The sequence below is a fragment of the Ursus americanus genome, chromosome 23 (genome assembly GCF_024610735.1).
Source record: "Ursus americanus isolate L20-20 chromosome 23, mUrsAme1.1.p, whole genome shotgun sequence".
Classification (NCBI taxonomy): Eukaryota; Metazoa; Chordata; class Mammalia; order Carnivora; family Ursidae; genus Ursus; species Ursus americanus.
In genome coordinates, this window is record NC_142149.1 from 33,779,836 (window position 1) to 33,804,468 (window position 24,633).

The 24,633-nt window shown below is 36.9% G+C and overlaps 1 protein-coding gene across 19 annotated transcripts in view; it reads right to left on the minus strand.

Annotated features, from left to right (window-relative positions):
* The window catches only part of BCAS3 (BCAS3 microtubule associated cell migration factor), a 579,161-nt gene that overhangs the window by 345,205 nt on the left and 209,323 nt on the right, over positions 1-24,633 (minus strand). For all 19 annotated transcript variants that reach the window (XM_087854571.1, XM_087854575.1, XM_087854572.1 and 16 more), the window contains one exon: positions 1,269-1,533. In XM_087854571.1, coding sequence (XP_087710697.1) covers positions 1,269-1,533 — 265 coding nt within the window. The remainder of the gene's footprint in view (positions 1-1,268; positions 1,534-24,633) is intronic.

Genomic DNA, 24,633 nt, shown 5'->3' on the forward strand with positions numbered 1-24,633 from the left:
GTTTTGGGGTGCCTGGGTGGCCCAGTCAGTTAAGCCTCCAACTCTTGGTCTCTGCTCAGGTCATGATCTCAGGGTCGTGAGATCAAGCCCAGCGTCGGGCTCTGCACTCAATGCAGAATCTGTTTAAGATTCTCTCTCTCTCCCTCTATCCCTCCTCACCATGCACATGCTTGCTCTCTCTCTATAAGTAAGTAAATATATCTAAAAAAACAAAAACAAAAAGAACACGTGGTTTTCCTCTTGGGTGAGGAAAACGTTTTGCAAGTAATTAGAAGTGGTGGTTCATTGTGAATGCACCAAATGCCATTGAATTGTTAACATCTAAATAGTTAATCTTACATTATGTAAGTTTAAGATCAACTGAATAAATAAAAATTAATGTCGGTAGTAACCATAATCTCTCTATATAAAATTCCTTATTCTTAAAAACCTAAATTGGTCATCTGTCGAGGAGAACCTGCAATGCTTTAAAAAATGTTATTTAATGTAAACAAATAATTTTTTGTCATTCCGGTGGAAATAAAAGGGTACGACCATTCTGGTATTATCTACCAAGGTCAAGATTCACATACACACACCCAGCAATTCCATGAAAAAATGAGTACACATTTGCACCAGGAAACAACTACAAAAATTGTCATTGCATCACTATATATAATAACCCAAACCACAAACCTACCAGATACATAGTAAAAAGGATAAATAAATAAATAAATAAGTAGAAGTATATTTGTACAATAGACTATGTAAGAGCATTGGAAATACATAAAGTAAACCTACACAGAACAACGTGAATTAATCTCACAAATGTAATCCCATGGAGATGTATTTTAAAATAAAATGCAAATGCTGCTCTAAAACACATGATTCACAAGTATTCCACTCCAACAATGAATATTTCTTAATGAACTATAGTACCGACTCTGGTTAAAAACAGAGTTATCTGGGAAAAATCTGTAGGTATGTGATTTAATCTATAAACTTATAAAAATAGTCTTGAATTTCATTTCCCATACATATGACACAAAGTATGCCTTATATATTAGAAAAGTTAGCTAGCATGGCAAAGATCACCATTCCTATCTTGGCTTCAATTTATTAAATGACTTAATAAATTAAGAATGTCCCCAAATGAGCCTAAGATCTTTTCTTTGCATGAACAGATAAGGGGGGAAAATGTTTTAATTATTTTACCCCAGATCTCAAAAAGTAAGGATAGTAAGAGAAGGATGGTAGGGTTCAGTGGGGAGAGGAAAAATCAGGTTTACCGTGCAGAGGTGATCCAGAAGGGCTACTTGACAGACCCGGAACAGGGCTACAGCGACCTCCTTGCTTAGACGTCAGTTCTTGTTCAATTTCTTCCAGCCCAGCACTTTTCTGGAAACGGCTCATACGATTCACAACTCGTGGGGACATATGTGTTCGAACACAAGGCTGGCCACCATAAGGGTTGATGGGAAAAACATGGGAAGTCCCCCGGAGAGTACTGACCACAACCCAGCGACAGTCGTGGCTAAAGCAGATGTCTTGTACCTAGAAATGGATAGAGAAAAACACAAACAGGATTGAAACTATTTGGATTAATAAGTTAATTAATTGAATTTAAGTTTTTTTAAAAAGGGGAAAAAAACTATTTGGATTTATCAAATATCACAAACATATCACCAGATGTAAATAGAAACACTTGCCTTGTTACCAAATTCACCTAATATCGTTATAAATTAAAAGTTTATTCTACAGATGAGTTTCATGGCAAATATTGATCAAAACTTCCTATCAGGGGCGCCTGGGTGGCTCAGTCGTTAAGCGTCTGCCTTCGGCTCAGGGCATGATCCCGGCATTCTGGGATCAAGCCCCACATTAGGCTCCTCCGCTATGAGCCTGCTTCTTCCTCTTCCACTCCCCCTGCTTGTGTTCCCTCTCTCGCTGGCTGTCTCTCTCTGTCAAATAAATAAATAAAATCTTTAAAAAAAAATACTTCCTATCAGGGATTTGATACATTTTAGAAGTAGAGAATTCTGGGGCACCTGGTGGCTCAATTGTTAAGCGTCTGCCTTCGGCTCAGGTCATGATCCCAGAGTCCTGGGATCAAGCCCCACACTGGGCTCCCTACTCGGCGGGAAGCCTGCTTCTCCCTCTCCTACTCCCCCTGTTTGTTCGCTGTGTCGCTATGTCTCTCTCTGTCAAATAAATAAAATCTTAAAAAAAAAAAAAAGGAGAGAATTCTGTCCCTTGCAGCAGAGAGTGCCAAGTCACAATCAGGATCTAGGCAGTTTCACCCTATAGAGCTACAAAAAAATATATATGAGTCAGCTTTATTTCTCTAAATTAATTGGCCTCCTAGTAAGCATAAAATATAAAAATAAAAACAAACATTATACAGTGCAGGTGAAGTTACTATTCCAATCCTTCACTGAACATACATTCATTAGGTTCCACGATAGGCGCTAGAAATAAAGAGGTGAATAAGAAATAATCTTTGGAAAAAAATTAGAGGAAGGAGCCAGGCATAGTCTCACTTTGTACACATCTGCCTGTTCTTTTCTGTGCATAAGATTTTTATAAAGAAAGAGAGAGAGAGAGAGAGAGAGAGAGAGGGAGAGAGAAAGAAAGAAAGAAAGAGAAAGAAAGAAAGAAAGAAAGAAAGAAAGAAAGAAAGAAAGAAGAAAAGAAAAGGAAAAGGAAAAGAAAAGAAAAGAAAAGAAAAGAAGAAAAGAATCAATCTTTGGGCTCATAGTCTAGCAGGAGAAAAAGACATGTAAGAAATTTGTGAGAAATAATATATAAAAAGTGAAGTAACTGTCTTATGTACCAGACACAGCAGTAAGAAAAAGGAAGCAATATATGAAGTTTCTGTGAGAGGTAAAAAGGAGACGGTGAAGGTGGAGGTGTAGGAAGGGCCTGGATTCTGAAGCAAGTTTTGACGTAGGATATACTTACAGAGAAGCAGAGAAAGGCACTCCAATTTAGATATATTCAGATATTCTACATTAGATATAAATGCATCGATAGAAGATGGAAACGATGAGCAAGGAGCTCAGCATACCCAAAAAACCATCAGACTTGGCAAAAGCCAGAGCAAGTGGTATTTGGCTTTTATTTCTGAAAAAGTGGGGTCAAGATTTCAATTTTGGAAGGATGATTCTGGGAGTGAAATGCAGGGGAGTGGATCTGCAGTAGGGATAAGGGCAGCTGAAGGAAAATTATGAATAAGTTCCTTCAATAGTCAGGGACATAGGACTCTTAAGAAAAGTGGGATGCAGAAGAGAAAAGGTATCAAAACAACCTAATCTCTCTCTCTCTCTCTCTCTCTCTCTCTCTCTCTCTCTCTCACACACACACACACACACACACACACACACACAACTCACATATCTATAGTGGTTGGCAAACTTTGCAGGCTATCCAGTCTCTATTTTCTGCTCTAACTACTCAACTCTTTCCTTCTAATGTGAAAATATGTAAATGAATGAGTACAACTATGTTCAAAAGAAAACTTTATAAGTGGCTGGCCACAGACTTGATTTAGGGGAAGTTAGTTACTAATTTGTATGACACTTACCAGGCGCTGAACAAAGAAGTTCCATTATTTTCAAATTAGCCAACTTAATTTATTACTTCCATCTTGATATCAGTCTAAGATAACAACTTGAGCAAAAATGTCCCCGTTTACTTTTATCCTTAAAAAAGAAAGTCAGGTAGGGGCACCTGGGTGGCGCAGTCGGTTGAGTGTCTGTTCCACTCTTGGGGTCGTGGGACCAAGCCCCATGTGGGGCTCCGTGCTGGCTTGGGATTTTCACTGCCTCTCCCTCTGCCCCTCCCTCCTGTGCGCACGTGCGCTCACTCGCTCGCTCTCTCTCATCAATATATCTTTAAAAAAAAAGAAAATGTATGTATGTATATACCCATACATATGAATCTGTGGCATATTAGCTATCGTTATAACATGAGCTAAGTAAAACTCCTTTAGCAGTCAGAGAAGCCCACACTTTCCAATATATTAGATCTTCAAATAAGCCTACATTCAGATGAAAATCATGACTAATATCCAGAAATATTCCACCAACAAAAGCTATAAGCACACATCAAAGTATAAGTCTCTAAAAGAACCCAGAACCTTTGAAATAAAAAAGAAATTATAGTCGTATAGATCAAGACAAGATACTTTATTGCTAGACAAAAACTATCACTACATGGGTAAACCCAAAATTCAACCGTATGCCTGCCCATTTCAATCACTGTGATATATGCCCTAATGACACGTTAATGTTATAACTAAAGAATCTCCTGAAAGCTGACAAATTTAACTCCCAGGGATTCTAGAATTATGAATAAAAAGCCAGTCCACAAGTGTTTTACCTCTGTAGTTTGCCTACAGTAACTTCCAGCTAAACTGACTTACGGAAAAGCAAGAGAAAGGGTAAACAGCAGGGCGGAAAAAAAAAAGTGTAAATAGCAGAAGCAAGAGAAAAGAAAAACAGTTCCAGACAAGTTTAATATCACACTATCAAATGCATTAACATAAGCCAGAATCAAAGATATAAAGAAAAAACACCTGCAGACTTACTGAGTAATTTATATCCATCCACAGTGCAACCAAATCACGTTATCTAAAACCTTCTTCCAAAACACTTATAATCAAGACTGCTTCCTGGTCTGTCAGTGAAAAGAAGTTTCCTTCTTTCATTTTAAAAATACTTCTGATATGAAGTGGTGCTAACAAGGCCAGAAGACAGAATTCCACCTCAGTGCTTACTTAGAACACTGCTCTTAGAGAAGTGATTTCTGCTCTATGACCCTGAGGACACATCAGGATACTTAAATGAACAGAGAAGATATTAGCTGTCAAGAGACAGACAGAGTTTAATCCTTTAAATAACATAGAGGGTAACAAGTCACCTACTCACAAAATGCAAAATGATATAACTGTTCGTGTTATCAAACAAGTTGGGTGGTTTTTCCTACATTATTACAGACAAGAAAGACTATATATAATGGCAAACTAGAAATAGAATGATGACATCATCTGCATGATTTTTGTACCTCAATTTTGGAATGATATTTCTAGTAAAGATTTCCTCATCACAAAATAGGAAAGTTACATGGGAGGTGTATCTCTGTTTTATTGTTACAGTACTAAATATCATGGCAAATAACATTTACCAAGTACGGACCAGGCAATTGTTAGAAACAGAAATTTAAACTAAACAAGTACAGGTACCAAAAAAAGTACTATCCAAACACCTACCCTCAAATTTAGGAAGCAAGCATATTTAGATAATTGTGATTTTTAAGAACTATTTAGTATCCTGAACTCAGGAACTGACCCAATCCAAGCAGATCTGGACAGCAAAGATAGATCATATGGCTCCGACTTAGCATTTCGAATTGGTATGAAGCTGGAGCAGAAAATGAATGTGAACATGGGACAAGTACAGGTTTCTTTCAGAACAAGGGTCAGCAAACTTTTTCAGTAAGGGGCCAGAGAGTAAAATTTTAGGCTTTGCAGGCAAGAAAGCAAAACCGAGGATACGATGTAGGTACTTAGAATAACAAGAAAGAACACAAATTTCGACAAAATTTTTACTGAATAAAATGTTTTGTCATGTAAGTCTACTAATAAGAATGGAATCTTTTTTATAGGAGATGATATTTTGTTTATTTGGGGTTCGAAGCTGGCATTATTACCATCAAATAGATCCCAAGGCTTTATATGTTTACAAAAATCATTCTTGGCTCATGAGACGTACAAAAACAGAGGGCCACATATGGCCAATGGACCACAGTTTGCTGACCCATTTTATACCACCACCATGGTAGTAAATGTAAACTTGTCAAATCATCATAAACTTCAAAGCAGAAAGGACCTCGGAAATCTAAAGTCAAAGTCAAAAACACAGTAAGACTCTCAGGTCAATATTATTCCTATGGTTTATAAGATACTCCACAGTGAAGAGAGGGAAAACTACAAAGAAAGCCTTCCCCATAAGAAGAATCCATGCAAGATATTAGTAAGGGACATGAGACCAATGAGATTATAGTTCTTTTCTAAATTCAACAGCAAGCAGACATTCTGTTTTGTCTTCAAGGGGAATATAGCAACATTCAATTCAACATTAATATATAACTATTGGAGAAAGTCATCTGAATTGAAAAAAAAATCACACATACACACATTAATCCCACAACCCAGAGATAAATATTTCAAATTATCCTGGACATCTCAATGCATAGACAGGTATGTATAGATATTTATGTGTATATTTAAGTGTGTATATATATATGTGTATGTGTGTGTGTGTATGTGTATATCTATATCACATATATACCCATGGTACCCATGAGTAGCTACTTATATATATACATACATATATATATATATATATATACATACATATATCACATAAACACAAATATAGACACATAAAGACATGTGCATGCACATACACATATATAATTTTTCACCAGATAAGAGTAACCAATTTGAAATATAAAATAATCATTGAACTTCAATATTATAGAAGATAGTGAAAACACATGGAAACAGCACTATAAGTATAAAGCCTTTACATGTGATTACAGGCTTTCCCTACAGGTAGCATGTAATGATAAATATATCACTTATTAGCTACACAGCCATGGAAAAGTTAGTTAACAATTCTCTTCCTTACGGTTCTTCATTTGCAAAATGGGAACAATAATGCAAGTCTTATGGGATTTTAGATTTAATGAATTAACATATAAAGCACTTAGAACACTGCTTATCACTTAATAAGCACTGGACGAAGATGTTTGCTGTAATTATCATAATTACCATAAAAATACATTCCTACTCTGTTCAAAGATCTCTGTTTTCACTGCTAACAATACAGACTAAACCACTATGATCATTCCAACAGGTTTCTACATTAGACTCCTAACTGGCTCTTACTTAAGACCACCTACAAGCAACAAAAGACAAAGTAGATAAATTGTACTTATTCAAAATTAAAAACTTTCCTGCATCAAAGAATACTATCAAAAAAATAAAAAGACAACCACAGACTATGAGAAAATATTTCCAAATAATATGTTTGATAAGGGTCCAGCATGTATAATACTTAAATAAGTCTTTCAACTCAACAACATAAAGACAAATAATTCAATTAAAAATAAGCAAAAACAAACTGATTTTTTTTCCAAAGAAGATACAGAAATGGCCAAAAAGCACATGAAAAGATGTTCAACATCTTTAGTCACTAGGGAAATGTAAATAAAAAACACAATGAGATACGACTTCATACTGAAAAGAATGATTATTGGAAAAAAAAAGACAGATAAAGTAAGTGTTGATAAGGATGTGGAGAAACGTGAACCCTCATACCTTGCTGGGAAAAAGGAAAATGGTGTAGCCACTCGGAATTTCTCTAAAAGCTAAACACATACTTTCATCCTTAGATATCCAAGAGAACTGAAAACATGTTCAAACAGAAATCTACATACTAATGTTCATAGCAGTATTCCTTAGAGTTCAAAAGTGGAAACAACCCAAATATCTATCAACTAATAAATGGAAAGAATGTGATCTATACATACAAGGAAATATTATTCAGCTACAAAAGTTCTGATACATGCTACAACATGAATGAACTTTGAAAACACTGTGTAAAATGAAAGAAGACAGACAGAAAAGGCTACCTGTTATCTGATTCCATTTATATGAAATGGACAAAATAAGCAGGTCCACAGAGACAGAAAATAGGTTAACAATTGCCAAGGGCCAGGGAGAAGGGGAAGGGGAGTAGCTGCTCATGGGTACCAGGTTTCTTTCTGGGGGGATGAAAATGTTCTGGAATAAAATAAAATGGTGATTGGTATACAAGTATACAAGTCTGTATACTAAAAACCACAAAATTTTACACTTTAAAAGGGTGAACTTTGTGTATGTGAATTATGTCTCAATAAAGCTGTTATTTTAAAAAGCTGTTATTTAAAAAAATGAAAGAACTAGTTCGCTGAAAGTTAAGTTCTATAGCCTCTTTTTATAGTCTGTGGTTTCATTTAACTGTCCTTTAGTTCTTTGACATTGCGCTATTGTTCTAGGCTCGAAAGAAGATAAGCAACTGCTAAGAAGCCTAAGCTAGCATTTTATCTGTGCCCATCTTGGCTCACTTCACATCTAAGGTTAGGGTAAATGAGAGACTACAGTATAATATGGAAACACTATAACCAGATGTTCTTATGATTAAGTTTCCCTCCATTCAGCAAAGAAGTGTGGCATAAAATGATAGAAAAAAAATCCAGCAGAGTACCTAAAGTAGTAGGGGGCTCCTCATTAGACATTCACTGTAATCAATTTAGAGCTTTTAAGTATACAAATGTCAGGACTCTTAACTAATGGAATATGAATTTCAGAAATACAGACTGCTTAATTAAATGTTTTGCAAATTTATATTAGGTTATATAATTTATTGTTCATTAAATGGTTCCTGTATTATTTGGAATACTAATAACATCTCACGCTTGTTTTTTATTGTGATAATATAAAATTTGGCTATCAGAAACCATTAGGCCTCTAGAAAGCTAATTTATTTGTTCCTTAAAATATAATGTAGCTATAGTCCAATAATTCTTATAAAAATATTTTTTGACAAACTGAATTATCCTTTTTTAAGTATTTTGTTGATTTTATAATTCAAAACAACAATATTTGGAGCAACCAAATCTAATACAGCAGGCATACACTCACACAGAACAATTATGCCCATTTTATCAAAACCTAAAAAAAACCCACCCCAAACATATATTTAATTCACAAAACAGGTCGAATTCAAATTACATATGACACAAGAGTATTGGAGCACTAGAATTAAGTGGTACCCCATTTAAGCATGTAAGATATAGAAATCGGTATTTCACAGGGCTCTAATTTATGCCACAAATTCATCATCAAAACCCAGTTAACTAATAACAGCAATAAAAGTATAGGGTTATTATTTTTTTCTTTTGAGAGGGAAAGGCGGAGGCAGAGGTAGAGGAAGAAGGAGAATCCCAAGCAGGCTCCATGCCCAGCACAGAGCCCAATGCAGGGCTCAATCTCACAACCCCCGAGATCATGACCTGAGCCAAAATCAAGAGTCAGACACTTAACCAACTGAGCCACCGAGGAGCCCCAAAGTATAGGGCTATTTTAACAATCTAAAATCTAAAGCGAAGTTCCTCAAACTTTAGTGTGATAAGCACCTAAGTTACTTGTAGGAAGTGCAAATAAGTTGGTCCCATCTTCAGGATTATAATTCTGTAGGTATTGGGAGGTGGGAGAGACATGACCAAGAAATTTGCAGTTTCGGAACCCTCAGATAACGACTCTGACACTGACCTAGAGTCTGTAATACAGAGCCAGAAAATAAAGTGACCAAAAACAGCAGTCCCCCTAATTTTGTGCCAAATGTTAGAAAGCATAAAAAGATATTTTTTAAAAAATAAAGTAATAGCAATGATTGCCTAGGGCAAGAGTGAGGCAGAAGATTGAGAAAAGCTGTAGGAAGTTTTCTGGGATGATGAAAACATTGTGTAGCTTGATTGTAGTGATGGTCATATGGACGTGACTAGTAGACAGCAAATCAAATACCATCTCCAACCTTCCCTCCCTCACTTGACACTACAGGTGCTTCATATGTGCCAGCCCAGCCTCTCCAACAGGAAGTGCTGACACAGCTATGATCAGGCAGGCAGACGCAGGATGCTAGTGCAGGATTCTGGGAAAGTATTCGCTTCCTGATATAAGAAATTAACATCACTGAGGCTGTCCATACTCCCCATCTCAGTGCCTTGAATTCAGAAATGATGCCCTCAAGAATGGCAATTATATAAAGTCATCACAAGGGAAAGAACAAAAAAGTCACAAAGACATTGTCGAACAACTGTACCAAACCAGCAACAGCCTTCAATGTGACAAAAATAAACCCTGATTTTTTAAAACCATCATTAAACGTTATTTTCTTTCTATAGCCAAACATACGCCTAATGATTCAGATACCAATTTGCTTTCCAATTCTCTTTAAAAATTTTAAAAAAAAGGAAAGAAAACCCAAAAGCAGACAGTACTTGGACAGAAAGTCTACAATCCAAGAGTATTACAGTTTCAGAAGTCTATAAGAATGGCAACCAAAGCCATAAAGACAAGTCCCATATAGCAAAAACTAGTTGAGGTCCAAGCCCTCAGATGATGTTATATTTAATAAAAACTCACAGGAAAATATATAAAAGAAGCTATTTGCTTAAGAATATACAGTTCTAGAGACATTCCCAACACAACATTTCAATAATTTTTATTCTTCAAAATTGATAGCGATACTTTCATTTAAAATGCTGTAATTCTGACTATCATGACAAGGTTAATGGCAATAAAAGTTTGCCTGGGAATAAGTTGCTCAGAATGGAAATACGTTAAAGACGGATAATCCACACATACCCTCTAGCCTATCTGCCCACTCCCTCCCCCTATGAATGCTTCATAATCATTCATTTAGTCAGTAAATATTTATGGAAAGCCTATTACACATTTTACATGCTTCTAAGTGCCAAAAATTGAAAAATGCACTAATGCTAATAAGCAGCATGCAATTAGCATCTGAACCAGCAACTACACTCTTGGGCATCTACGTCAAAGAAATGAAAACTATGTTCACATAACATATTCATAATAGCCCCAAACTGTAAACGGTCCAGGTGAATGTGTGAATGACCTGTGTGAGTTAGGTCTACTTGTAAAAGGGCAATGTGAGGGAACTCGTTGTTCAGTATATCCTAATGGGCACACAAACCTACACAGGTGATTAAATTGTATAGACCTAAACACACACATACATATTTCCACACAAATGCACAAATGCACAAATGAGTATAAGTAAATCTAGTGAAATCTGAAAAAGATCAGGGATTATACCAATGTCAATATTCTGGTTGTGATATACTCTAGTTTTGCAAAATGTTACCCATTGAGATAAACTGGGTCAAGCGTACACAAGATCTCTTAGTACTACTTCTTACAAGTCCATAGGAATCTACAATTATTTCAATAAAAATCTGAACTAAAAAGTGAATATGATGCCTCACACACACCACAGAGCCAGCCATGCTAATATGGCTGGCTCCTGCTGCCAACTGGACTTGAGGGGTAACAAGGATGAGGGGTATCCAAAATGCCAGAGACTGCAGGGGTCAAACTCAGCAGTGTTGAGAGTGTAGGCAGAAAACAAAGGGGTGGTGATGACTGGACGCTCCCTGGATGCTGGCAAGTAGCACTACTGCCCACGGGGAAATAAGTGGCACCCACCCTGGGGAACAATCATTTGGCCAAGTGAGAGAAAGGCCAACACTCCTGGCTGCCCCCAGAGTATCTGCAGGCCAGCCGCCCCTGCCAACAAGATGGAGGATAATGTGACCTCCTGGCAGCCGTCTCTGGAACAACAGACATGTGCACATTAAATACATTAGTCCATATTCTCCTGTAGGCAAAAGTAGTCCATGTCCTTGTTGGGGGCGGGGGGCACAGAATACCCTGGAAGGACGTGTAAGCAAAGTCTGCAGTAGGGAGGAGAAGCTAACGTGACCGGATAGGAGGACTACTGCTGTGCTTCTGTTGATGAATGTGTAACTGGTATTAAGAGCTTAATTGACTGCACTTACATGCTCGTAAGTGTCAGAGAGTATATCCTCTGCCGTACAGACTGAAATGATAATGGGGAAGCGCACAAGAGGCCACCTACTAGGCTTCCACCCACTAGGCTTCCAGTTCCTTCCCATGTTATTCAACAGAAACAACAGAATCCCAGTAGGAAAAAGTTAGGTAAGGACTTAAAAGCTGCTGAAGTATTCAGGTGTTATCCCAGTACAACATCGCCACCTGCCTGATCCAGCAACCAAATACACTCCCTTTTTCAGATGGTGGCTACTAACACGCTATTAAGTTCTTATAAATGAACAACTGACCCATGAGGCCTTGCGATTTTCCAGAGAAACACTGGGTTGGGTCAACTCAACTTTGATGATGGACATGGTGGTAAGGGCCTAACAGAGCTTGCTAGCCAAATGGAAATGGTATGTTCCAGATTATGTTCCAGCCTGGCCCTAGAAGCGTCTTGTTTTTACAGCTCCTTTAACAGGTACTCCACTGCCTAAAGCAATGCCACTGGTTCAATAGACCCTTGGTTCACAGAACTTCCTCTAAACGCCTGCGCCTGATCCCCTGACGGCTCAACTAAGATGAAGCCTGCTGGTGTCCACTAGCCTGTGGCAGCTGTACAACCCCCACAAAAACTCTGCTGGGACAAATGAAGTGAAGTAAAGCTGATCGGCATAGTAGGATAATGGAAAGCTGTCACTTCTGTTTTAATTGACGGGTCACTATAGCTATGGGCCCATCACATCCACCTGTTGATGTATTGTCTATGATGTTTCTGTACTATGATGGCAAAGGTGAGTACAGAGAATATATACAATGCAGAGTTTAAATTTTTACTACTGGCCCTTCACAGAAAAAGTTTGCTGACCCTGCTTCAAACAAAACTGCTGACACTTAGGTAGCTGCCGATGGCCTGGCCAAACCTAGTGTGGTTTGCCGTGAGGAAGACTACATACTGGCAGATAGCAGATGTCCCTTCTTTTAGGGCTAGGAGCTGCACAAACAAATCACGGCTAATAACTGAACAATGTGGGTCACTCCCACCCAAGGTAAGATTCCATCCGCGATGGGAAGGACTAGAATCAAGCTGCTCATCAAGCCTGTACTGCCCTGCTCTGCACAGTGATTCCCAACTAAATTTTACATCAATAATAAATGGTTGTCCGGGGTTTACATCCCATCTATTATCCACTGTTTCATAACTACTCAAAATATATGTGATGTCATAGTTGAAAAGCATAAATATACTGAAGGTGTGTTATAGTGTAGTGTAACATACTATTATATAATATACTATATATATAATATACAGTATATACATAAATATACTGTAGATAAGTTGCTTACCTATTAAGACAATATGGTTGATATGGTTCTCAGATATTTGACCTCTTTCACCCTATTTATTCTATCAAATATTGAGAAAGTATTGTTAAACTCAGTTTTGGGTGAATACATATTTAAAGCTTCCTGATAATTTGACTCTTGAACATTATGGATACCTCTAGAAATAGGCTTTGTCTTAACTATTCTACTTAATATTAATATGGCCAAATTTCAACATTATTGTATTTATTGTTTGCATGATATATCTTTTAGCATGCTTTTACTATCATTATATTAATGTCTCTACATGCAAAGTGAATCTCTAAATAGGTAATTCCTTTAGATTGGAATACATTAATATTTAATATAATTATTATACTATGGTTGAATTTTGATGTACTATTTAATATTTGGTTTTTGTTTATCCTGTTTCTTGTGCCTCTGTTCCTCCTGGTCTGTCTACTTTTATTTATTTGTTTGTTTTTAGATTTTATTTATTTATTTATTTGAGAGAGAGATAGAGATAGAGCACAAGCAGGGGAAAGAGGGAGATACAGGCTCCCCGCTGAGCAGGGAGCCCACACAGAGCTGGATCCCAGGACCCTGGGATCATAACCTGAGCCAAAGGCAGACGCTTAACCAACTGAGCCATCCAGGCACCCGTCTGCCTACTTTTAAATTAAGTGAACATTTTTTAGAAATCCATGTTAACTGAATTATTGTCTTTTTAGGTACAGCATGTTGAGCTCCATATAATTGCTCCCACCTCAGCACTATAGGTCCATTATGCTATATTTATCATAGGTATTACATGTACACACAATACAGTCCCCAGAAAATAACATTAACATTTCTTATACATAAATATTACAATTTTAACATTCCTATATATTTTTAAATAAAAATAAAGCGGGGGGCGGGTAACTGGGTGATGGGCATTAAGGAGGGCACATGATGTGAGGAGCACTGGGTGTTAAATGTAACTGATGAATTACTGAACTCTACATCTGAAACTAATGATGTATTATATGTTGGCTAATTGAATTTAAGTTTTAAAAAAGAAAAAAAAAGTTTTAAAAGGGAAAAACCATCCTTTCCAATTAGAAATTGACCATTTCTCAGATATTTCATTATTTCTACAAGATCCAAGTTTGTTCTGGTATCATCTCCCTTTAGCACAATTTTTACTGTGAATGCATTGGCCTCATTCTTGAATGATACTATTGCTGGATGGAGAATTTTTGATCACCTGTATTTTTTTCCTTCCAGTCTTCAATTCCATTGCCTCTGGAATTCCATGGTTCCTGATGAGAAGTCACTAGTTTGTTGAGATGTTATTTCCCTGAATACAATATGTTATTTTCCTCTGGCTATGTTCAAGATTTGCTCTTTACTTTGGTTTTCAGAAAGTTGACTATGATGCTCTTAAACTGGGGTTTTGTCATATTCAATCCGATTTGGTGTTTGCTAGTCTCTTTGAAGATTTAAATTGCATCTTTCAACAAATTTGGGGGGCTTTCCATCTTATTTCTTTCTGTATTTTTTTCTGCCTCATTTTCTTTACATCCTCCCTTTCCACACAGATCAAGGTGAATTTTGCCCCAGGATGGATCATACGCAGAGTCTCAATCATACCTGACTTGGATGATTTAGATGATGAGACTGGAGCTTTTGGGCTGATGATATTATAAGAGATTTTAGACTTAGAGTAGATGCTGCCATGCACTGAGACTTTTAGGGATGTTGGTATGGGGTAAATGTATTTTGCACATGGGATGATCCTGAATTTGAGGGATCAGAAGGCAGACCATAGTGAGGTAAACAGTGGTTCAAAAAAAGACATATTCCAATCCTAATCCCTGGAACCTGTATATAGTATGTTATAGACCCAAAGAGTGACCATAATCTTATATGCCAAAATGTGATTGATGTATAGATCTTGAGAGTTCATCTTGGATTATAGGTGTAGGTACTAAATGTATTCACATATATCCTACAAGATACGCAGAAGAGGAGAAGAGAAGGAGGAAATAGGACCACAGAGGCAAAGGCTGGAGTGATATAGATGACTGTAGGGCAAGGAATGCTAACAGTCACTGGAAGCTGAAGAAGGCAAAGAATAGATTCTGCTTAGAGGTTCTATAAGGAGTGTGGCCTTGCCAACACTTTGATTTTGGACTTTTGGCCTCCAGGACTGTGGGAGAATCAATTTCTGTTATCTTAAGCCCCCGGTTTCATGGTAATTTGTTATGACAACCATAGGAAAGAAATATACAGTAAATGAGGATATCCAGAACACTGTGAATTCCATGTTGTGGACTGCCCAGGACTAGGGTTGCTGGGTGGCATGGTAAGTGTATGTTAAGATTTTAAGAAACTTCTAAACTATTTTCTGGAGTGGTTATACTATTTCATATTCCCAACAGCAATGTATGAGAATCCAGGTCCTCCAACTCACTGACTTTTGAGAGTTCCTTAAAAGGTGTGGTAGATACAAGACATTTTGTGCCTTTTCATTCTATTACCAATGTTTCTCAAAGGGCAGATAAGTTTTGTTTCAATGAACTCTAATTTATCAGTCTTACTTTCATGGATTTTGCTATTCGAGTCATCTATGAGAAATCTGTGTCTAACCCAAGTCACAAAAGGTTTCTCCTATGTTTTCTTCTAAACGCTTTATAATAGTAGGTTTCACATTTAAATCTGTGATCCAATTTGAGTTCATTTTTGTATATGGGATGAGGTATGAATTGATGCTCTCTCTCTCTTTTTTTTTTTACATAAATACCCACGTGGTCCATCACAATTTGTTGAAAAGACTAGCCTTTCTCATTTTGCACCTTTGCCAAAATCAATTGTCCATATCTATGGGAATGCTCCTGGGTTCCCTATCGATCACTGTAGCTTTAGTAAGTCTTGATATCAGGTAGTAATATCCCTCCAAATTTGCTTTTCCTTTTCTGCGTTATTTTGCCATTATAAGCCCCATGTATTTACATATGAATTTTAGAAGTAGCTTGTAAATTTCTACCCCTCCCCAATCCTGCTGGCTTTGTTTATTTGTTTGTTTTTTATCCTGCTGAGCTTTTGATGGGGATTGCATTGAATATACAGATCAATTTGGAGAGAAGTGACATCCTAGCAATATTAAGCATTTCAACCCCAAAACATGGTTTAACTCTCCGTTTATTTACATCCTTACTCTCAGCAATATTTTATAGTTTTAAGGGTACATGTCTAACATACGATAAGTACACATTACACACTATTTGTTACCTTTAACTCTTTTTTAAATTATCGATTACTTATTATTTGTTCCTAGTATATAGAGGTGTAATTAACTTCCATATACTGATCTAATAATACCCTGAAACCTAATTAAAATCACTTATTCTAACTATTTTTGTAGAATCCATTAGATTTTCTACACAATCATATCATCTTTAAATAAATATAGTTTTACTTTCTTCCTTTCTGATACGATGATCGTTCTTTCCGTGGTCTCAGATTTCCTCTGCAGATCTCAGGAGGTTCTCTCTTTGCAGCTTTTATCTCCCTAGCACTCTTGTCCTGAGAACTCTATGATCTTCACCTCTCAGTACTCTTAGCAATACCTCATCAACAGAGGGACTCTATCTGGCTCCACTTGGGCTTCCCCTTCCTGCATCACAAGGTAGAAACTCTGTCAAGGCAGTAAGCTGGGGCAGTCATAGGGTGTTTCTCATTTGCTTCCTATCTCTCAAGGATCACCATCCTTCATGGCCTTATGTACTATGTCTAGAAAAATACTGTTTGTTTGTTCATTGTTTCAGGTAGGAAGGTAAAGCCAGTCCCTCTTACTCTAGGTTATTGATGCTGATTTGAGTGTTACTAGTTGTATCCATAAGACTCGAGGAGAGCTTAGCAACCTCCTACTCTACCCTTTTCCCCCCAACCTCTTCCTCTTACTCTACAGTGACCCAAAGTAAAGATTCTCATATTAACTCTTTGTCATTTAGTGTGCCAGGTGTTTTACTAAGTACAGTAAGACACATTTTACATACATTATTTCTACAATTCCTGAAATAAACACTACAAAATAGTCTTTGGCCCCATTTTACAGATGAGTAAATTGAAGCTTAAGGAAAGTAGAAAATTTATCCTTGGTAATAGAATTACTAAGCAGCATCCAAGTATATATGGAAGTTGGGGATGGGGAATGGGGAGCAATTGCTAATCAGCAAAAAGTTCATTATAAAAATTTTCTAGAAGTAGATATTGGTGATGGTTGCATAGCTCTGTGAATATACTAAAAAAAACCACTGAAATGCACATTTTTAAAAAATGAATTTTGTATTCTAAGCATTATATCTCAATAAAACTAACATTTGGGGGGGAGGGAATTGACAAAAATCAAGAGCATAGGGTTATACATAGGATTGCTAGGTTTAGCAAATAAAAATAGAGTCCTGTCAAATTTGAATTTCAGTATAAACCTAAGTAGGCAATATCTGGACATATTTATACAAAAATTACCTGTTTTTACTTGAACTGACCATTAAATACTATCAATTAACAGTACTAAATGGCTAGATTCTTTTGCCATTGAGATTAAACCTATAATCTTACCATTTTATAGGACTATTCCAATAAAAGTAACACTTATCTGATGTGCAAATATTTCCAAAGCAAGTTGACCATTTACTAAAATTAGCATGTTAAGTACTAAAATAAATTGTATCTGCTTGAGTAAGACATTATGGAACATTACAGAAGTATATCAACAAAATTGTAAGTTTTCACCATATATATATATATATGGTGAAATATATATTCCTGTTGAAAGCTAGGACTATTTTTCTAACTACATATGTGCCTTATGAGGAAAATTACTGTCAGATGCAGAGGATATCCCAAGTCATAGATCACAAAACAATTTAATTCAACATAATTAGATCCACATACTTGAGTTTTTTTCCTTGCCTGATTAAAGTACCCTCAGAGTTTTTGGAAGAATCCAGAATGACATGATTTTAAAGTACTCAAAGACAGTTAGATAGAGCATATGCCATATAGATTTCATAATCAGTGATACATTTTTTATATTATTTCAAAGTAATTTTCAGTAGAAGCTTACAGAAATTAATTTTATGGTCATTACTTGAGTTTCCTTAGATCTTAATATTTGGTGTTTAGAAACTCCCAATATCCTAAATTACAGAGTGTGTCATCTCTACTTCCAGGTCGGATGTATAGGAAATTAAATGATAAATAATGCTAATGCAAATGAGTTACCAAAAATAGGTGTAAGCAAAAAAAAAAAAAAAAGTATAAATATTTAAAATACTAAAACTCTAGGAGGTTATAGCTGAAGTAGGGCATACCAGGGACTGGTGAGGACAGAACAGGTATTATAAAAACAGAGTTAAGAAATAAAATGTGGGGGTGCCAGGGTGGCACAGTCGGTTAAACGTTTGACTCTTAGTTTTGGCTCAGGTCATGATCTCAGGGTCATGAGATCCAGCCTCATGTCAGGCTCTGCTCTCAGCACAGAGACTGCTTTGAGTTTCCCCCTCCCTCTCTCTCTGCTCCTCCCCAACCTCCCCCAACTCTCAAATAAATAAATCTTAAAAAAAAAAAAGAAAGAAAGAAAGAAAGAAAGAAAGAAAATGTGCCAGCAGCACAGTGAAATATTGAATCTTCACCTAAAATGGTCATCTAATTGGAAACTTCCATACAAAAGAAACAAAAACAAACTGTAACTAAAATAAGAATAAGCAGGTATAGTTGTGCCACAAGGTAAGGACGTTGTAGAGAAAAATGGAGATATGTCAAAGGACACAGATGTCAAGTTGACAGGTGCCACTGGCCAAATCTGGGATATTCTGAGCATTAAAATAAATAGTTATTGAATGAATACAACCCACTGAATAAAATAGGAATCTATTAACCAAATGATATATATAAATAAAAGAAGTGTTACAAATTTGGGGAGAAAAAAAGGATATTTGCATAATTTAAAATGACTTCTACCCAGGGCACAGAATGAAAGCAGTAGAGCAAAAATGCCCCTCTCCTAAACTATCCTTAAAAGAGATAAATTTTCATACTTTAAAAGCTGCTGCCTGAGAGTTCAGCTTCCAATCAGCATCCATCTAGATGCTGAGATCCACACATTAACAAAATGAAGGATAAAAATCACACGACCATCCCAAAAGCTATGCTTTAAAAAAGCATTTTAAAATATTCAACATCCATTCATGATTAAAACTCTCAACAAAATGAAATATAAAGGAAATGTACCTCAACATAATAAAGGCCATCTATGGTAAGCCCACACTTAACATTACACTCAACAGTGACGAGCTGAAAGCTTTTCCTTTAAGATCAAGAACAAAACAAGGATGCCCATTCCCACCAATTTTTCAAAAATGCTACTGGAAGTCCTAGTCAGAGAAATTAGGTGAGAAAAATAAATAAAGAAATCAGTCAATATGATATAACACATCAACAAGAGAAAGAATAAAAACCCTATGATCGCATGGAACACTACATCAAAAACTAATGATGTACTGTATGGTGACTAACATAATAAAAAATTTTTAAAAAACCATATGATCATTTCAATAGAGAAAAAGCATTTGATAAAGTAAAACATCCATTCATGATAAAAACCCTTTGCAAAGTAGGTTCGGAGGGAATATACCTCAGTATAATAAAGGACGTATATGGAAAACCCACAGCTAACATCATACTCAATGGGGAAAAACTAAAAGCTTTCCCCCTACGATCAGGAACAAGTTAGGGATGCCCACTCTCACCACTTTTATTCAACATGGTACTGGATGTCCTAGCCACAGCAATCAGATGATAAAAAAGAATAAAAGGCATCCATATTGGTAAGGAAGAAATAAAACTTTCCAAATTCGAAGATGACATGATACTATATAGAGAGAACCCAAAAGACACCACCAAAAAAACTACTAGAATTAATAAATGGATTCAGTGAGGTCGCAGGATACAAAAATCAATGTACAGAAATCCATCGCATTTCTATTCACTAATAATGAAGCAAGAGAAAGAAAAATTAAGAAAGCAATACTGTTTACAATTGCAACAAAAATAATAAGATGCCTAAGAATAAACCTAACCAAGGAAGCGAAAGACCTGTACTCTGAAAACTATAAAACACCAATTAAAGAAACTGAAGATGACAAAAACAAATGGAAAGACATTCTAAGCTCATGGATTGGAAGAACAAATATTGTTAAAATGTGCATACTACCCAAAGTAATCTACACATTTAATGCAATCCCTATCAAAATACCAACAGCATTTTTCACAGAACTAAAACAAATAATCCTAAAATTTGTATGGAGCCACAAAAGATCCCAAATAGCCAAAATAATCTTAAAAAAAGAAAACAAAGCTGATGGTATTCACAATTCCAGATTTTAAGTTATACTACAAACCTACAGTAATCAAAACAGTATGATACTGGCACAAAAATGGACATATAGGTCAATGAAACAGAATAGAAAACCCAGATATGAACCCACAACTATATGGTTAATTAGTCTTTGGCAAAGCAGGAAAGAATATACAATGGGAAAAGATAGTCTCTTCAACAAATGGTATTGGGAAAACGGACAGCAACATGCAAAAGAATGAAACTGAACCACTTTCTTACACCATATACAAAAATAAACTCAAAATGGATTAAAGACCTAAATGTGAGACCTGAAACCATAAAAATCTGAGTGAGAGTATAAGCAATATTTTTCTAGTTATGTCTCCTGAGGCAAGGGACATAAAAGGAAAAATAAGCTTTTGGAACTATATCAAAATAAGAAACTTCTGCACAGAAAAGGAAACAACAAAACTGAAAGGCAACCTACTGAATAAGAGAAGATATTTACAAATGACATATCTGATAAAAGGTTAGTATCCAGAATATACAAAGAATTTATACAACTCAACATCCCAAAAAAAGCCCCAAATAATGCAATTAATGTCAAATTCCTACAGGAGAACAAAGGCAGTAACCACTCTAACATGGGCTATAGCAATTTCTTACTAGATATGTCTCCTCAGGCAAGGGAAACAAAAGCAAAAATAAACTATTGAGATTTCATCAAGATAAAATGCTTCTGGGTAATGGGTATTAAGGGGGGAACTTGTGTTGAGCACTGGGTGTTACATGTAAGTGATCAATCACTAAATTCTACTCCTGAAACCAATATTACCCTATATGGTAACTAGAATTTAAACAAAAATTTGAAAAAAACAATAATTTGGTAAAGTAAAAAAAAAAAAGATAAAAATCTTCTGCACAACAAAGGAAACAATCAAGAAAACTAAAAGGCAACCTTTGGAAGGGGAGAATATATTTGCAAATGACATATCTGATAAAGGATTAGTATCCAAAATCTATAAAGGACTTACAAAACTCAACACCCAAAAAACAAATAATCCGGTTGAAAAATGGGCAGAAGGCATGAACAGACATTTTTCCAAAGAAGACATACACATGAAAAGATGCTCAACATCCCTCATCATCAGGGAAATACAAATCAAAACTATGATGAGATACCACCTCACACCTGTCAGAATGGCTAAAATTAACAACACAGGAAACAACAGGTGTTAGTGAGGATGCAGAGAAAGGGAAACCTTCTTGCACTGCTGGTAGGAATGCAAACTGGTGCAGCCACTCTGAAAAACAGTATGGAGGTTACTCAGAAAGTTAAAAACAGAACTAACCCTACAATCCAGCAATTACTGGGTATTTACTCAAAGATACAAAAATACTGATTCCAAGGGATACATGCACCCTGATGTTTACGGCAGCATTCTCAACGATAGCCAAATTATGGAAAGAGCTCAAATGTCCATCGACTGATGAATGGATAAAGAAGATATGGTTTATATACACAATGGAATATTACTCAGCCATAAAAAGAATGAAATCTTGCAATTTGCAATGAAGTGAATGGAGCTAGAGTATATTATGCTAAGTGAAATAAGTCAGTCAGAGAAAGACAAATACCATATGATTTCACTCAATTGTGGAATTTAAGAAACAAAACAATTGAACGTAGGGGGGAAGAACAGAGAGGCAAACCAAGATACAGACTCTTAACTACAGAGAACAAACGGATGGTTACCAGAGGAGAGGTGGGGGGATGGGTTAAATGTGTGATGGGGATTAAAGAGGGTGCTCCTGATGAGCACCAGGTGTTATATGTAAGTGATGAGTCACTAAATTCTACACCTGAAACTAATATTATACTGTATGCTAACTAACTGGAATTTAAATAAAACTTAAAAAAAAATCAGGTCACATTTTTAATGAAGAACTTCTCTCATTTTAGATTTGGCTGGCTGCATTCTCATGGTATTGTCTATCTCTGTCTTTTACGTAAAGTACTAATTATATTTGGGGGTTGAATTAGATTCAGGTTTAATTTAGAGGACTGGGCAGAAATATTTCATAGATGATATTGTATACATCCTATTACATCAAATCAGGAAGTACATGATATCTGTTCCACTTTGGTAATGTTAAGACTCATCAGCTAAAACTAAATACAGATGATTATTGCCTAAATCCATTGTTTCATTACGGTCGCAACAATGGTGATTCTTAAAATTCTGACTTTTTTTTTAATTGAGGTATAATTGACATACAACATAATATTAGTTTCAGATGTATGACATAATGATTCAATATGTGTATATAATGATCAACACACTAAATCTAAATTTGAACATTTTTAATACTGGTATTCTTCAGTGAAGAAAAACTTTCCCTCATCAACTATTCAGCTATCATTAAATTGATACAAGAAAGAAAAGGTAAATGCTTTAGTTATCAATTTTCAAAATAATGAGTTAGTAAACAAGCAACCTACAGTTATGTCCAATACTTCCTTTTTAAGTATCATTACAAACTCATGGATTTCCACGTATTTAAGATGTTTCGTTCTATGGTAGAAAGTTTTAATGGAAACTTATGATAAACAGCATTTTAGACTATCGGGAAAGGATGGACTAGTCGATAAATGGTGGTGGGTCAATGAACTGTCTCTCAGGATAAAGGATATACAGCAGCACACTGGTAAATGCATAACTACAGGCTCTGGGAAACAAAAGAATAGTAGTTGGAATTTTAGCCTATTAAGCTAGCTTAGTATCTACCAAGTGATATTAAGAGTACATGTAGAGGGAGGAGTTAAGATGGTGGAGCCGTAGGGGTCCCCTTTTTTAGCTGGTCCCCTGAGTCGAGCTGGATAGGTATCAGACCATCCTGAACACCCACGAAATCAGCCCGAGATGCAGGAAGATACATCTGGATCTCTACAAATGAACATCTTCAGCCAGAGTACTGAGGTAGAAGCGGGGAGCCGTGAAGCCACGCACAGATATCGGAAGATAAACGGAAGGGGGAGGGAGCCGCTGCGTTCGGGGACCGGGAAGTGGTAGCCACCTGCACGGGGGAGCAGATGGACTCTTGGATCGGATCGGCATCCGCGAGAGAGCAGACTGAAACCGTGAGCCGGGGAACGCGCCACCAGATTGAAAACCGGAGCTCCGGTGCGCTCACTGGAACCAGACTGAGACCAGGAGCTCCGGAAGGCGTGGGGGCGGATGGCGGCTGGTGGTGTTAGAAACACAAAGGACAGAGACGCGCAGACCCTGGAAGTGAGGGCTGGGACGCCGGGTGTGGGGCGCACATCCCTGGACGCTGCAGGGTTGAGCAGCACCAACAGAAACAGAGTTAAAGTGGCCAGAGGGGCCCAGTGGAGAGCAGTCTGCGATCCCTCTGTTCTGAGACAGAGGCTGGGATTCAGCCACTGCTGCTCTGACTCTCAGAAGAGGCACAGCAAACCGCCAGGGAAAGCCGCCAGAGAACAAAAGCCTGGAAATACCGGCTCACAATCCCCCTCGCAGGGGACACGGAGACTCTACCCAAACAGGGTTGCCTGAGTACTGGCGCGGCAGGCCCCTCCCCCAGAAGGCAGGCTGAAAAATCAAGAAGCCCACATCCCTAAGGTCCCTATAAAACAAGTGCACACTGCCTGGGTCCTGATCAATAATTTGGGCTCTGGACAACCCCGCAACCTCTCCTTATCAGAATGACAAGAAGGAGAAATCCCCCCCAGCAAAGAAAAGACAATGAGTCTGTGGCCTCTGCCACAGAGCTAAGGGATATGGATATAACCAAATTATCAGAAATGGAGTTCAGAGTAACAACGGTCAAGATGATGTGGAGACTTCAAAAAAATATTAACGAAAATATTAATGAGAATATAGAATCTCTAAGGGCAGAAATGAGAGCGAATCTGGCAGAAATTAAAAATTCTATGAGCCAAATGCAGTCAAAACTAGAGGCTCTGACGGCCAGGGTGAATGAGGCAGAAGAACGTACAAGCGAATTGGAGGATGGGTTAGTAGAAGAGAAAGCTAAAATACAAACTTGGCTCAAAAAAATCCAATCTCAAGAATGTAGGTTACGGGAGATTACTGACTCAATGAAACGTTCCAATGTCAGAATCATCGGCATCCCCAGGGGGTGGAGAAAAACAGAGGTCTAGAAGAGATATTTGAACAAATTGTAGCTGAAAACTTCCCTAATCTAGCAAGGGAAAAAAACATTCGTG